The 14288-nt window shown below is 55.0% G+C and overlaps 1 protein-coding gene across 1 annotated transcript; it reads right to left on the minus strand.

Moving 5' to 3' along the window:
• Nucleotides 1-2872: 2872 nt before the first annotated feature.
• CXCR5 (C-X-C motif chemokine receptor 5) lies at nt 2873-12825 on the minus strand. Its single transcript, XM_060017147.1, has 2 exons — nt 12769-12825; nt 2873-4017 (listed from the first exon to the last, which is right to left on the minus strand). Exons 1-2 carry the CDS (start codon nt 12823-12825, stop codon nt 2950-2952), a joined length of 1125 nt encoding a protein of 374 aa, XP_059873130.1. The 3' UTR covers nt 2873-2949.
• Between the last annotated feature and the right edge of the window lie 1463 nt (nt 12826-14288).

Below are 14288 nucleotides of genomic sequence, written 5' to 3' on the forward strand. Positions count from 1 at the left end.
CGGCAGCCTGTCTGCTGCTGAGTGATTCAGGAGAACGCGTGCATGTGCACGTGTGTTTGCCCCACAGAGGTGACACGGGGCCCTGGCTTCCTAGCTGTGGATGTCTGGTGTCCCCTGCTGCTACATCTTAGCCAGAACTTGAAGTCCTTGGTCCCCAGTCCGGGATGAAGGCAAGGAGGACGAGGCGGAGACTGTGTGGCCCCCTCGTGTGGAGCCGTGGAGGGGTGGCCTGGGGAGCCGAATGGCCCTTTGCCCGCTGCAGTGGCTCTGGGCCAGGTAGCCCCCAGGGCCATGACTCTTCCAGAGGCTACCACTTACTTCTTATCACCAAAGGAGGAAAGGAAAAGGGTTTGGCCGAGTCGGTCTGTCTCCCTCCAGCCTCCACCCGCTGAGGATGGAATAGAGAGAGTGTTGGACTCCGAGCAGGAGGGCATCTTCCCGCTTCTCTCTGCCTGGCCGATCGCTGGCAAGGTTCCTCTGCCCAGAGCTCAGGGCTCTGTGCCCACCCAGGCGCAGCCACTGCCTTCCCCTCAGCCCCCGGCTCTTTCCCATACGAGCTCCCCACCCGCCTCTGGTCAGAGCTGAAGCCATACACGATTGGGTGTTTTGCCCCCCTCAGCCCCAGGAGTAAAACACTTCTCCTTTTCTCACTTCCTTTCCTGCCTTGTGAGGTGGCAGGGCAGCTACCTGGCTGAGGCCTTTTGTACCCCACCTCCAGGGCCAAGGGCCATTTCTAGACAAGGTGTCTTCTGCCGTGGCCCCGTCCCCAGCCTTCCTGACCTGAGGGCCTGGTCTCCCATTGGCAGCTGTGATACAAAGGGAATTTGTCCCCAGTTCTCCCAGTCTGGTGCTGTCCTCAGTACCCCGGTCAGCCAGGTCAAGTGCTTCCTCCGGGGCTGGCTGCGAGCTCCTGCCTCCCCCAGCCCCTCCCAGGGGCCAGGGCCTGGTCCCCCGTGTTCAGGGGCCACCTGTCCTCAGTCCCGCCAGACACGTTCCCACCCTGTCTCAACCCGGGCCTCGTGCCCTTGAGTCCCCCACCCATGACCCAATACTCCCAAACCGACTCTTAAGTGTTTCCTGCGCAGAGGAGAGACGGGTCAGACTGAAAAGGGCCCGATGCCCTCCCCCTCCCCCGCTCCTCCCACCTCTGCCACCAGACTAGCTTTCCAAGGTGAATTCCACAGGCCAGCTACTTCCCTCCATCCATGGCCACACCCCCAGCCATTTTGTACCATTATATAAATATATATATAAATATAAATATATAAATACAATATGTGAAGACATCTTCTTGGTTTTTATTTTGAAACAATTTTTAGGCTTGTTCCGGGGGTCTCTGTGCTGCCTGTACTGTATTGACCTGTTTTATAGGTGCCTTTTTATTAAAAAGAGAAAATTAAAAATCCAGTTTCTTGCTGTCTTGCTTCTGTGTCTGGCTCCTCCGCTGCCCAGCTTACTATTGGGTGCTGGGACGAAAAAGGGGCCCCAGGGATTCCCTGGTGTTCCACGGTGAAGACCTAGTCCCTTGGGTCACAGCTCTGATCTCCCCTGCGGGGGCCTCTTAGGGACCTGGGCTGACTGGCTTGAGTGGGCCTGGGCAACCGATGTGCGCCCTCAGCAGCTGCAGGGGTCCCTGGTGTCCCATTCTAGGCAGACCAGAGGCTGGGGAGGAGGCAGGGAGAGCCCTCCCCGGGCAGGGGGCAGGCAGGCGCGGAGCAGCTTCCTCTGGTTCCATCTGAGTAGTATCCTCTCGGGGCAGGGCCCAGCTTCCTGGAGCCCGGGGACTTCCCTGCCTAGGCCTGCTTGTCACACTGCCCAGCCCAAGGGGATTCTCGCGGCTCTTGCTGCGGCCCAGAGAGATGGCCTGGCCTGCAGGCAGGGGCCTGGATGAGATGACCCCCAGGGACCCCTTAGGTCTCTTTCCTCGGGAGGTCTCCATCTCTGCTCCACGGTCAGATTCTCTCTGTGGCTCCAGGAGTTTCTCCTGGCTGTGTAGTTTGCGGGGAGAGGGGAAGGGAAGAACGCATCTGTCCCCTTCCGCATCGGTGCCCAGACCCACCAGGGCCCTGGACCCTGCTGTCCTTGGCCTGCCCTGGGAGCTTTCCACCCTGGGCAGAGAAGACAGCTGGCTTTGGTTAATACTTGTTCATCCTTGGAGCTGGGGAAGGAGAATCTTTCCTTTCCTTGGTTGGGCTCCTCTCTGCTGACCTTAGTCCTTCTCTAGGATGCTGGCTGGTCTCTGAGGGCACCTGGAGTCTGCCTCAGGCTGCAGACCTCCCAGGGCCCAGTGACATGGGGCTGGCCCGGCGCCATTTTGGTCAGAGCCAGGGGCAGCCACCTGGACCGGGTCATCCTGAGCTTCCTGCTTGGTCAAGATGCTGCAGGGCTGGTGACCTGAAAGAATGTCTGTGCTTAGTAGGCACTGAGACATGTTAAGGCCCCGCTCTGCTGCCAGCTGGCCTTTCCTCAGCCTTAACCTCCATCCATGCCCTGGTGCTCAGCTGCTTGTTACTTTTGGCAGGTGAGGTGGGAGGAGAGGTGGGTGGTTGTGGAGGTCGGTGGTCCATAAGATGATGGAGTACGTTCTGGAAGGGGAATGACTTTCCCTATCGACGGGGGCAGAAGGAAAATTTCTTTCTTGAGCTTTGGATGGTTAGGATGAGAGAAGGTAAGTGTGGTCCTCTCAGCCCAAAGTGATGCAGACGAGCACAGGTATCCTTTGCTTTGCCCTTGGGCTGCTTTCCCCTCCCTGGACCCCAGCCTAGACCCGGGGCTGGGAGAAGAGCTGGCGGGGTTGTCCTGGAAAGAGGGGTTGGTTCCTCCAGCTGCCCCATATGAGGACACTGGCCAAGGCGAGCTCTTAGGATCCCAGATCCTGTTGCAAGGAGTTCGAGCATCACTGCCTGCCCCAAGGAAAGCAGAAACAAGGGGGTGGGGGGTGGCTAGGACCTAGAAGGTGGTGAGGGAGGTGGCATTCTCTGACTCCGAGAGGCTGCTCTTGCGCCAACTAGGGAAGAACTGGCAAAGAGAGGCAGGGCCGGCACAGCCCAGCTTGGTCAGAAGCCGCGACAGGTCACTGCGGAACTTCACGCCGGCAAACGTGTAGAGCATGGGATTGAGGCAGCAGTGGGCCAGGCCCAGGAACTCACTCATGGTGATGGCCACGGAGAGATAGCCATTGAACTCACAGCTACTGCCCAGGGCTTTCAGCCTCGTCAGGGTGTCCAGGAAGATAACAACGTGGTAGGGTGACCAGCAGAGAAAGAAGACACTTGTCACAAGGATGGCCACCCTGACCGCCTTCTGCCGCTGAGGACGCCGCTGGGCCTGGCACAGCCTGTGCACCACCCCGACATAGCACCAGGTCATCACCAGCATCGGCAGCAGGAATCCTCCGATGTGATAGAGAAAGCGGGAGGCGAACCAGGCGTTGGTTTCGGCCTGGTTCTCCTGGGGGAAGGTGCAGTGTGGCAGAGAGTCATTGTAATGGGGTTGACTGACCTTGGCGAAAAGGATCTCTGGCAAGGCAAAGAAGACGCCCGCCAGCCAGATGGTTGCACAGGTGATGTGGATGGAGAGGAGGCGGCGGTGGCGGTAGGCGTGGACGGCGTGGACGATGGCCAGGTAGCGGTCCACAGCGATGCAGGCCAGGAGCAGGCTGCTGCAGTAGAAGTTGATCTTGTGCAGAGAAATCACGGTTTTGCAGAGGAAGCTGCCCAGGACCCAGCCCACGGAGCCCTCGGCCACAGCAAAGGGCAGGATGAAGACCAGCAGGAGGTCGGCCACCGCCAGGTGGAACAGGAAGGTCTCGGTTGAGCTGCGCGTTTGCCGGTGCCGCTCCAGGATGACCAGCACCAGGATGTTGCCCATCATACCCAGGAGGAAGATGAGGCCATAGGCCACAGGCACGAACACGGCCTTGAAGGAGGTCAGCAGGGGCCCCTCAGCTGTGGAGCAGAGGTGATTTTCCATTGTGTGGGTCTCCGTACTGTCATTGTAGCTGCCTAATTCCTTGTACTGCAAGGGCAAGGAGACAGGAGGGTGGGAACTGAGAACCAGTCTTTCCTCTCAGAGAGGGACCCAGACCCCCTGGTAGAGTAATCCTATCCCCCCAGGCTAACTGCTTTTGTCCCTGCACTCCCAGTCTGCCCACGGACCAAATCCCAGTTTCCCTTTGTGTTCCTCAAACAAATCCCGTTGTCTTTTCCAACTTCAGTTTTCGTCTGTAAACATCCCTCACTGGGTAGTGACAAAGATGAAAGGAGATATATGGTGTGGATGTGCTTCATAAACTCTGAAGGGCTGGGCACCTGTAAGTCGTTTCTCATTTGCGAGGCCTCAGGTGTGGAAGGATGCAGCTGCAGGGGCTGGAATCAGGGCTTCCATTTGGGGGAATGGATCTGGTTAGGACAAAGAGCCATCTCTTCCGATTCTGAACAGAACAGAGGGCACTCAGACCTAGGATCCTGCTGAAGGGGTGGATGCTGGTATGGCCTGCTGGCTTGCTCTCAGTCTGTCCCCTCGTTCCTTCATTATATCTGAAATTGTAGTAAGAGCCTCTTTTTTGTTTAATCGGCACAGCAAGCCCAAGGCATGTGATACTCCGGTTTCACCCATGTCTCGCCAGAGATCGGGTCTGCTTGAACCCACGCTGATGTAACTCCCACCACGACACAGCACTGCCTGGCTGCCCTGCCTGCTACTCCCTGTCACCAGCAAACGCCTCACTCTGCTCCCTTCTCCGCGAGGGGAGGGGGAGGGGGGAGGGGGGAGGGGGAGGGGGAGGGGGAGGCTTCCAAGTGAAGGGGATGTGCCCACTCTGTCTCCGGAAGCTCACTCCTCCCTTGCCTCCCTCTCCCTCCCCCAGCCCTCCCCACCCCAGCACTCAGGTTGTTTACCCAGCTAACCGCAAAGGAAGGCAGGGCGCCTGTTTTCATACCTTTCACTCACAGCTGCCCCCCTGCACCTGCTCCTCACCTCCCAGCTCTGTTCTTCCCACACCCTCCCCTAACCATACACCTCTCCACAGCATTTCAAGACCAATTATAACCAGCTTATGTGGCTTCAAAAAGGCACTTCTGGAAACGATGAGCCCCAGGGAGAGAGAGGATGGGAGAGGGTACCAGGCACCCAGGCTCAGGGTGGTCCCACCCTGCCCTCCTTCCTGGAGAGCGAGGGTCCCACACAAGCAGGGGGTGGTTGTACTGTTACCCAGGGCCCCAGCTGTGGGTCATACACTTCTTCTCCATGGTGGGAAGACCCATTCCCCAACCTGGGCCTTTCCTTCCGGTTCCTGAGAGAAGCGGGTGGGAGGATACATTTGTGCCGTGGCAGAGTCATAGGCTGGCCCGACCCCAGCATCCCTCTGCCATAGCCCAAGTGTAGCCCTTCTTCACCCTAATGCTCAGGACTACTGTCTCCCCATGGGTCCCGTTCTCACTGACTTCTCCACTCTTATCCACCTCCTGCACAGAGGACAGGATGAGTTTTTCAACCCACGAATACCATCACATCAGTGTCCTGCTTAAAATCTTTTACTGGTTCCCTGTTACCTCTAAGCAGTGGTTTTCTTTTCTTTTTGTCTTTATCTTTTTTTTTTTCAGTTTCATAGAATTAAAAAAAATTATCGCAGTAGAGTTGATTTAAAATGTTGTGTTAGTCATATTTAAAAGCAAAGCCAGTTATAAGGAAAAGTCATGTTTGGGATCAAGTTCGTCAATAGAAGATTGGAGGAAGCCAACCTCAGGGCATTCACACAGCAGAATACAATGCAGTGCTCAAAAAGAAGTGAGGTTTACCTGCGCGTTCTCTTAGGAAGAGATGTTTCCCATACATTACTAAATTTCAGAACGAATTGTGAGGCCTCCCATACAGCATAAGTCCATGGACTTTCTTTGCAGGTTTTACTGGGGTTGGGGGGGGGGGGGCGGTGGGAAGGGAGGGAGCCTCTGGTCCTCCCGTCTTTAAACCAGACACCCTTGTCTCATGTGGTGTTTCACACATATGCTTTTGTTTATGAAAATGGTTCTGCTTTCACTGGAAGACCATGGACTTGCAGGGTGAGGTCTAAACTCCTCTACTGGGCCTTTACATGTTTGCAAACTGTATATTCCCCTGACCTTTCAAACCTTCTCTTCCACTTTATCGCTTTATCCCTCTCCTTCAGGTTCATCGTTCTCCTGGCTGCCTGCCCCCGTCACGCTGATACAATCCTGTCTCTAAAACTCTTCCTTTCGCCCAGCAGTCCTTTCTTCCCAAGTCTGCCTATTGCTATGCTTCCTTCAAGGCCCCACTCAATCCCACCTTCCTATGTCCTTCCTAACTCTTCTGCTTGGAATTACATTCTCTCTTCTTCCATCACGTGTGCCTTTATTACCTCACTCAGGGTTGGGATGTCGGTGGCCTCATTGGATGGTGAGCTCCCGGGGGAGCTTACAAGGCCATGTGTTTTACACATGCCAGACATGATGCAGATGTGTGCTGCACCGCTTGGAGAGCAGTTTCCCAGATAAGGCCAGGGGACCTCGTATTCTGGGACTCTGGGGAAGTTCCTCCCTGTGCCTCAGCAGACTCAGACACTCCTTCCCACCCTTCTTCAGTTTTTGCCTCTTCCCAATGCTCTTGACAGCCTAGAGCCTATCTTGGGTTCTCTAACCATATTGGGAGTTATTTCCAACATCGTCATTGAATACAACCATTTGATTCATCCTGGAATTCAGCAGGAGTTAAACGGGAAGGCAGTGAGATGAGCTGTTTTCATGCAGAGCAAAGCAATTGAGACAGAAGGAGAAGAGATGCAGGGTTTGGTGCAGTCAGCGGGGCTGGACTCCATCTACCTTGTGGTGGGAGCCTGGCCCTCCCACTGCCCAGCAGAGGGCTTAGGTGCAGCCAGCCTGTCTGGTCCAGAACCACTCAAGTCCTGCCCTCTAGAGCATTCCTGTTGAAGGGTTTGCTGCTCATCTAAAGTCTACACAGTGAGACAAGTCCCTAGGAGCCCAGAGCCCCCGTCTCCTGAGAACCCAGGTTTCGAGGAGGGTTGGGAGTGGGGAACTGTCTTTCCCTTCTTGCCAAGAGGTCATGGTTCGGCAGAGCGCTCAGGCAGAGAGGAGAAGACAGAGGAAGCTGGTGTGAGGAGGGCTGAGAGATGGCGCTGCCTCTCAGCAGGAGGTGTCAAACAGACATCCTGGGGCCTCAGGAGTGGCACGTGTTAAAGCCACTTCCCACGGCCAGGGGATCCCGCACACCCGCCCTTCCTCAGATCATGGAGGTAGGTCATGGAGCAAGATCAGCTCTGGCCCAGTGGGAAGTTAGGAATCAGGAATCCTGAATGCTGCGGGGAGTGGGCACGGAAGGGAGCCCCCCAAGACTCACACCCAGAGGGAGCTCAGGTGGGCCATCTGGCCGAGCACTCACTCATCCTTCGCTGGGAGAAGCTGCAGGAAGCCACGGCCCTCAGGCACACACACACTCTGATGGCAGCTTGACCCCGTATAGACTCAGACATGTGACTGCTGGGGCCACGACAGCATGCGGCATAAGCAGGTACCCAGTGGACAGTAGCCTAACAGAGGCCAGGGACCCAGGCCTCAAAGAAGGCAAGAAAACACGATGACTGGGGTGAAGCTGTGCAGAGGGCAGGAGTGGGGACTAGAACATTCTGTGTCCTGGTATTGAGGTGCCAGGAGAAGGGAGGATGGAGGGAGAGATCAAAGTGCTTGGAATTACAAAGATTACTCTTCCTACCCCCACTCCACCCCTCTGCCCCTCCCTTCTTTCCTTCCTCAGGAGCCTCTGTAGGACCCAGGCCCCTCCCTGGATAATTAAGTCCTCCAAGCCCCATCTGACTTCAAATAATGAGGCTGTCTCACTGCCCTGCAGTGGCCGGTGTGAAGCTCAGCAAACGTTTGCAGATGGGGCTCTGTGTCAGCAGGTGGGCAGCGGGTGTCTAGGACCTTCCTCAGGGGTCTGTCCTGGATCCTCTCCTCTTTTTCACTCTCAACCCTGTCTTGGGTGATACGGCTGCGGGAGGCTTTCAGACAGTGCAGAGTTCTCTACAACCTGGAACTACAGGCCCAAACTGACCAGATGGAATTGGTAAAGAAAAATGTAGAGACCTAGATGGGGTTTAAAACTTCAACTCTTCAGGGACAGGTTGGAGAAGACCTGACTTAACAACTGTTTATGAGAAAAAGACCTGAGAGCTTGTTGACTGCAATCTTCAGATGAGTCAACAGGGTGGCGTGGCTGCCAGCAGGGCTTTGTTGCCTTATCTAGGTGAACAGAAACCTGTAGGTGGGCACCTGACACCAACCCAGTTTGTTTGGGCTGGACAAGGGTGATCAGTTCTTAAGGGGTCTGGAAATCCCCACCCTGGGGGGAAGTTTCCAGGTCCCGGGCTGTGGTGTCCAGGAAAGAGAAGACTTGAGTCCAGGAGAGCTGGCCCCTTCGAGGACTGGAAAGAGCTCCCATGGCGAGAAGGCAGGATGGGCTTATTGTGTGAGGTCCTAGTGGGTAGAGCAGGAGAAATGGGCAGAGGTTGGGATTGGGGGTGTTTCAGTCAAAGGAGAAAGAACCTTCTAACAGGCAGAACTGTCGAACCATAGGTTGGGGCCCTTGGGAGGAAGAGGAATGTTTGAGGCCAAGTGTGTGGGAAGGGATTCCTGCTCTGGAAAGGAAGCTGGGCCCTGCCCTCAGATGCCCCTTGCTCACAGCTCCTAGATGCTCCGAGTCTCTGGCTGTCATGCCCTGCCCTGCGCTGTTCTGGTTCTCAGTGTCACCTTCATCTAGCTCAGCACCTGGGTGGGAGCCGTTGCTTCTCCAGCCTGTCTGTCCTGCACTGAGCGAATGGCCCAGCCTGACTTGCTTCTCAGCCCCCAGGAGGGAGGCAGGGCTGCTGAGTGCTTGACTCATCCAGGCCCAACTCCAGGGCTCCAGGGGCCTGAGTCATACTCACTGCAAGAGGCGTCTACACACAGACGCGGTTCATCACTCTGGCTATAGGGGACACACACAGGCTCCGTCTCCTTTTATGTCTCTGGCTGGATATTCCTAACCCAGAGACAGGAGTCGTGAGTAGGACCAGCCAGGGCGTCTCTCATTCCAGCTTTCTGTGGCTTGAGGGGTGCGGGGGTCTGGAAGAAGGAGGCTGGGCTGAGGGGTGAGGGCGGAGGACTTTATCCCTTCCCCACTCTTCCTTTAGAGGGCCCACACCCCCTAAAGACCATCTGAGACTCTGGCTGGCCATTTGTCACATCTCCCCCCTCTCCCCGCCCCCACCCCTCAGGAGCGAGCCCGCCAGGCTCCTCTTCCATCTCCAACCCAAGTGTTTTGGCCATTAGGAACATGGCACTACTCTGGGTGTGGTTCTGGGGGGAGACTTTAAGCTACCCCTACCTCTGCACTGAGTCTTTAGGTTTCAAGGGGTCCCCCTTGGCACCCCAGATCAATTTGCACTTTGGGGACAGAGCCACGCAGTCCGAGGGACAGGTAGACAGGTCTCTTAGGTGTGTTCGGTAACCTCCTGAAGCCATCTCCCGGGTCAGTACTGATTTGAAATATTTTGTCCCATCGTTCCTGAAAGAATACACATTCTTGTGTCCTGATTCTCAGTCCCAAATTCATGGTCACTTTTTCTGCCATTGTGCCAGAGGAGTGGTTCAGCCACAGTCTGTGTCCTCACTGAAGGCAAGAATTCCTGATGGAGACTGTGGTCTCTGTGCCTGAGCCCAGACTTGCCCCAACACTGACCCCTCCCCAGGCTAGCCCTGGGTCTCTCCCTCATCTCTGACCCTTCCAATCACCCCCAGTTGGGGCTTCTTCCACTGGGGTTCCTCTGGGACTTTTGACCTGGTTTGGGAGGGGGTGAGCCTCCCTTCCCCCAAGGTAAACCCCAGAAACAGCCTGAGCTGGTTTTGGTTCCTCTTCTTCACACCTCCTTGATGAAATGGGACAGTGCATATGAATGGCCTTCCCGTCCTGTGATGCGCTGAAGTCATAGTCTGTGGGGGGTCATCCCTGGGGAAGGGTCAGGGGAAGCCAGGCCCTGGGGCCGGACCACCTTCACCCTGCTCTATAGCAGCTTCTCCTCCTGGCTGGTGTACCGGGTGGGGCTGGAGGTGCAGTTTATGACCGACCACTGTAGGTACCCCAGGTCCTAGGTCTGTCAAGAGGAGGCGGCATGCTTTCAGATCCAGGTTCCTATGGACAGAGGCTTTTCTAGGTCTGCCTAGATCTGCCTTCCCAGCAGGATGGGTCCCTGGAGTGCCCACCCCAGGGACCTGGCTCCTAGTTTCTGGTACTTAGCCGTCTAGAGTTTTTCTGTTTGGATCCACCGTTCATGGGAATTAGCAACCTATCTCAAGAAAATGGACATTTTGAACAGTTGATCTTAGAATGCAAGAGGAGGGAGGGAAGATAGGATGCCCAACACTTGGTTTATGGCCAAGAGCCCCCAGTTCTTAACCCAGCATTGGAGTCTAGAACCCAGTGTTCTAGGACACTGAACTGATACTTGGTTTGGACCAGAAGAGGGAGAGGAATAGGAAGCAAAATAATAGAACTGAGACTAACTCCAGAGAGAAATGGGGAGTTGAGACACTCAGCGGAGCAGCACAAATCAGTACATACTTATTGAGAAGCTACCGCATACAAGACTCTTCTGCCGCCCTGCCACGCCAGGGCCCCTGTGCTGGGAGATACCGTCAGGGAGACTGTCAAAACTGCTCGAGGTCCTGCTGTGAGTGGCGGGGCGGGTGGAGAGAGAGGGTCTGGACTTCTGAGGGGGCAACAGCCCTGGAGAGAGAGTGTATGGGAGGTGAGTGCAGGTGGGATGAGGTGCTGGGGGCTGGCTTGAAGAAAGGTCCAGGGCCCGGATGGTCCTAGGACTCCTGGCTCCTGGCCCGACCCTGATGGAGGGGGTTCAGGCCTGCAGGGATGCCTGGACTGAGACCACTCATTTGAGGCATGACATGAAGTGAGTCACCGCTCCCTCTCCCCGGGCTGCAGGTTTTCTTTGGTATGTGGGACATGCCCGGCTGTACCCCTGCCGCCACCTGTCTCTAGTAGGTCACGCAGTGGAGTGAGGCGTGCAGTTAGGGGAACTCTTGAGGTTTCTCAGAAGCCAGAACCGGCCAGGTCTCGAGTTGGTTACTGTGATATCCAACTGGGTCAGCGCTCGTGGTCAGCTTGAAGCTTCGGGCAGAGGAAGACGCCCGGTAACCTAGTCAGGTGAGGCCAGGGGCCAGGGCGGGGGGCCAGGGTGGGAGCACATTGCCTTGTCAGGGTTGTGGGGTTTTAGTCTGATTGGACTCAGGGCCAGCTTTATGGGCGTGAGACCGGTACTGTCACGCAGGGCCCAGCACTTAGAAGAGCCCCGTGCTTGGTTTAGCGCTCTGCTGTCTCTATCTTGACATTTTTAACAGAGGCCCTGCATGTTCATTTTGCATTGGGTCCCACAAATTAAGCAGCATGTCTGATTAGCCTGATGGTTCTGGCTCTGCTTTTATCGGAGGGTCGGATCTGAGAAGACAGACTTTGGGTACTTATCCCTTCCCCCACCTCCCCATGCTCTGCTTACGCTTCCAAGTCTTGGGATCTGGGCAAGCGAGAGGCAGACTTTTCCAAGCAAGTCTGGGAACACAGCTGGTGGAGTTACAGTATAGACTCCAGCCAGGGGAGCTAGAGGGAGTCGGAGACCATCTCAGGGTGAGTTTAGGGCCAGGAGAGCTGGCAGGTATAGGAGGAAAAGTTTGGACCTTTAGAAAAGGATCCAGCCCAGAATTTAGCTCAGAGAGAAGTTCTTTTCCTAGCAGTGCCCTTGGCCATGGGGGAAAGGGAGTGAAGACTACAAGGAAGTTTCCCTAAGGTCCTTACAAGCAGCCCTCTGCTGCCCTCACACAGGAGCCTTGGGTCTCTGGTTGAGCTGCTCCTTACATACGCCTTCTGGGGACCCAGTAACAGCCAAGCTCTGCTTCACGGGACAGTCTTGGGTGGGTGGCAGACAGTGACGCTGGGGACTATTTTCTTAGCCCACCGAAAAATACCTAATCTCTAGAGAGCCCAGTCCTCTGAGGGAGGCCACAATGTGCTCAGAGACACTTCTAGGATTAACACCGAGTTCTTCCACTAACTTGATACCAGCTTGGCACCCCCTACTTCCTGACCCCAGCCCACTGGGGTCCTCTCCCCTGCTGACCATCTCCTTGGGTTTAGCACATAATCATTGTCTACGAGCTTCTGGTGAGTAATTTTTTTTTCTTCTTGGCTAGCCCAAGAAGTGCCAAGAACAGGCTCTCACCTTCTCTATCCAAGAGAGAATGTCGTGCCCCGATGACAGAATCGTAGAGCAAGAGATGAATAAACATACACTGATTGGTCAACTAGCAATGCCAGCCTCCTGATATTAAGAAAACCTCCAAAGTACTTTCCCATCTACCCCGTATTCCAGCCGTATGAGATGAGGAGAGGACCCCCTACTGAAGAATGGAGAGGCAAAGTGACTTGTTCTAGGTCCTAGAGCATGTCAGGGAGGATGCAGGACCTGAACCCATACTTCCAATCCCCTCTAAATAAAGGACGTCTATTTAAGGCAGCAGCTCTATTTTCCACGGAATGAGAAATCAAACCTTAAAAGGCAGGCGCCGATGGGCCTGTCTAGATTCTGCTGATCCGCCGTGGGAGAGGACTGCATGTCTTTCCCCTCTTCCTTGGGCCCCGGGCGCAAGATATTTAGAATTCCTGGGCGACCATAAGCTACCTGTCCCTACTCACCAGGTCCTCCAGGTTGTAGTTCATGAGGTCCATGTCCAGGGTTAGGGGGTAGTTCATGGTTGTAGCCGTATGTCACCAGACTGGCCACTGCCTGATGTTGAGAGTTTCTCCGCCTGCTGACTATAGAGAGGTGGCAGCCGTCAGCTGCAAATTTAAACAAATGAACTGTGTGCTGTCTCCTGGGGCTGCGTAGGACCCAAGGCCTGTCTCACAACTCATCATTTTTTTTTTTTTTTCCACTGGGTCTTTTGTGTTTTTTTGAAGAAAGAGGGAAAATCCCCACAGCATCAGTGCTAGTCAAGCATTTCAGCTTCTTTCCCAGCAATAGTTGTCTCAGTTGGGGCTTGTAACTGGTTTAAAGGCTGCCGCTCGCTTCTTCTCCCTGTAACTCCACCAGCCTCCCAACAGGGAGTTGTGCCTTGTAATGAAAACCACCACATTGGTCGGGGGCCCCTGAGGGAAACTCCACATAGAAGGGGAGCAGGAGGTGAGCTCTTCCAGGCCCTCTCCTCCAAGCTGCCTCCAAACCCTCATCTGTCTCTCCACTAGGGCAACCCAGCCCCCAGTGTGCCCAGGGCTGAAAGTCCCTTGTCCTGGGAAAGCCCTCAGTCCGAGGCAGACTGGGATACCCTACTTGCATTATCCTTTTGCCCAGGCAGGGGCAAAACCCCTTCCCTTTCTAGCTCAAGTTCAGAAGAGATAGGTTAGAAGTTTTCAAAGGGAGCAACACTAAAACATTGCTGGAAGACAAAAACAAAATTACCCAAATCACCAAGCACAAAAATATAGTCACAGAAGAGTCATCTTCTGGCTCAAAAATAATGATGTTCTAGCTATAAATTAACTCGGTTGGCACGTAAATGGTTAACGTCATAGACTACCCAGCTAGAGTAGATTTTTACATGGGAGGACCCTGAGGCCCAGAGAGGCAGAGTGACGTCCTCAGGACCCACGGCTAGCCAGCGGCAGAGCCAGGACTGAACCCAGGCTTCCTGACTCCATATTCAGTGTTTTCCCTGTCCCACCAGGCTGCTACTCTTACAGGCTCAACGGAACCCTTTTCCTTTCCCTCACCTCTGCCCTGTCTGTGGACCCCTACCTTTAAGAAGCTCAATGTAGACACTGATCGACTTCCCCTCCAAGTCTCATCTTCGTGCTTTTCCTTCCAGGAGAGGTCCACAATGATACAAAAACAGCGAGTGCACACACAGAGGCGCCCACACATGATGGGCTCTTTCCCTGCCCCACCTCATCCTCCCCTGCCTGCCAAATGATCACTGGCTGGGATTCTCCCCTTTCTAGTGCCCTCCTTCTCCTTCCCCTCCATGTTCATCTTCCCCTTTTCTCTCCCCCACTTCACCCCAACAGGTACATCTTTCTTGGGTTTCCACAGCTTGAGGAGTTTTCAGCCTGTATTTGTACTGTTGAGGTCTTTCTTTCCTCCATCTCCATTCACTGTCTTCAGCAACAGCTTTCAAGGAGGAAGAATTTCAGGAAAAGGGGCCAGAGGTCCTTTCTGC

This window comes from Delphinus delphis, chromosome 8 (genome assembly GCF_949987515.2).
Source record: "Delphinus delphis chromosome 8, mDelDel1.2, whole genome shotgun sequence".
NCBI lineage: Eukaryota > Metazoa > Chordata > Mammalia > Artiodactyla > Delphinidae > Delphinus > Delphinus delphis.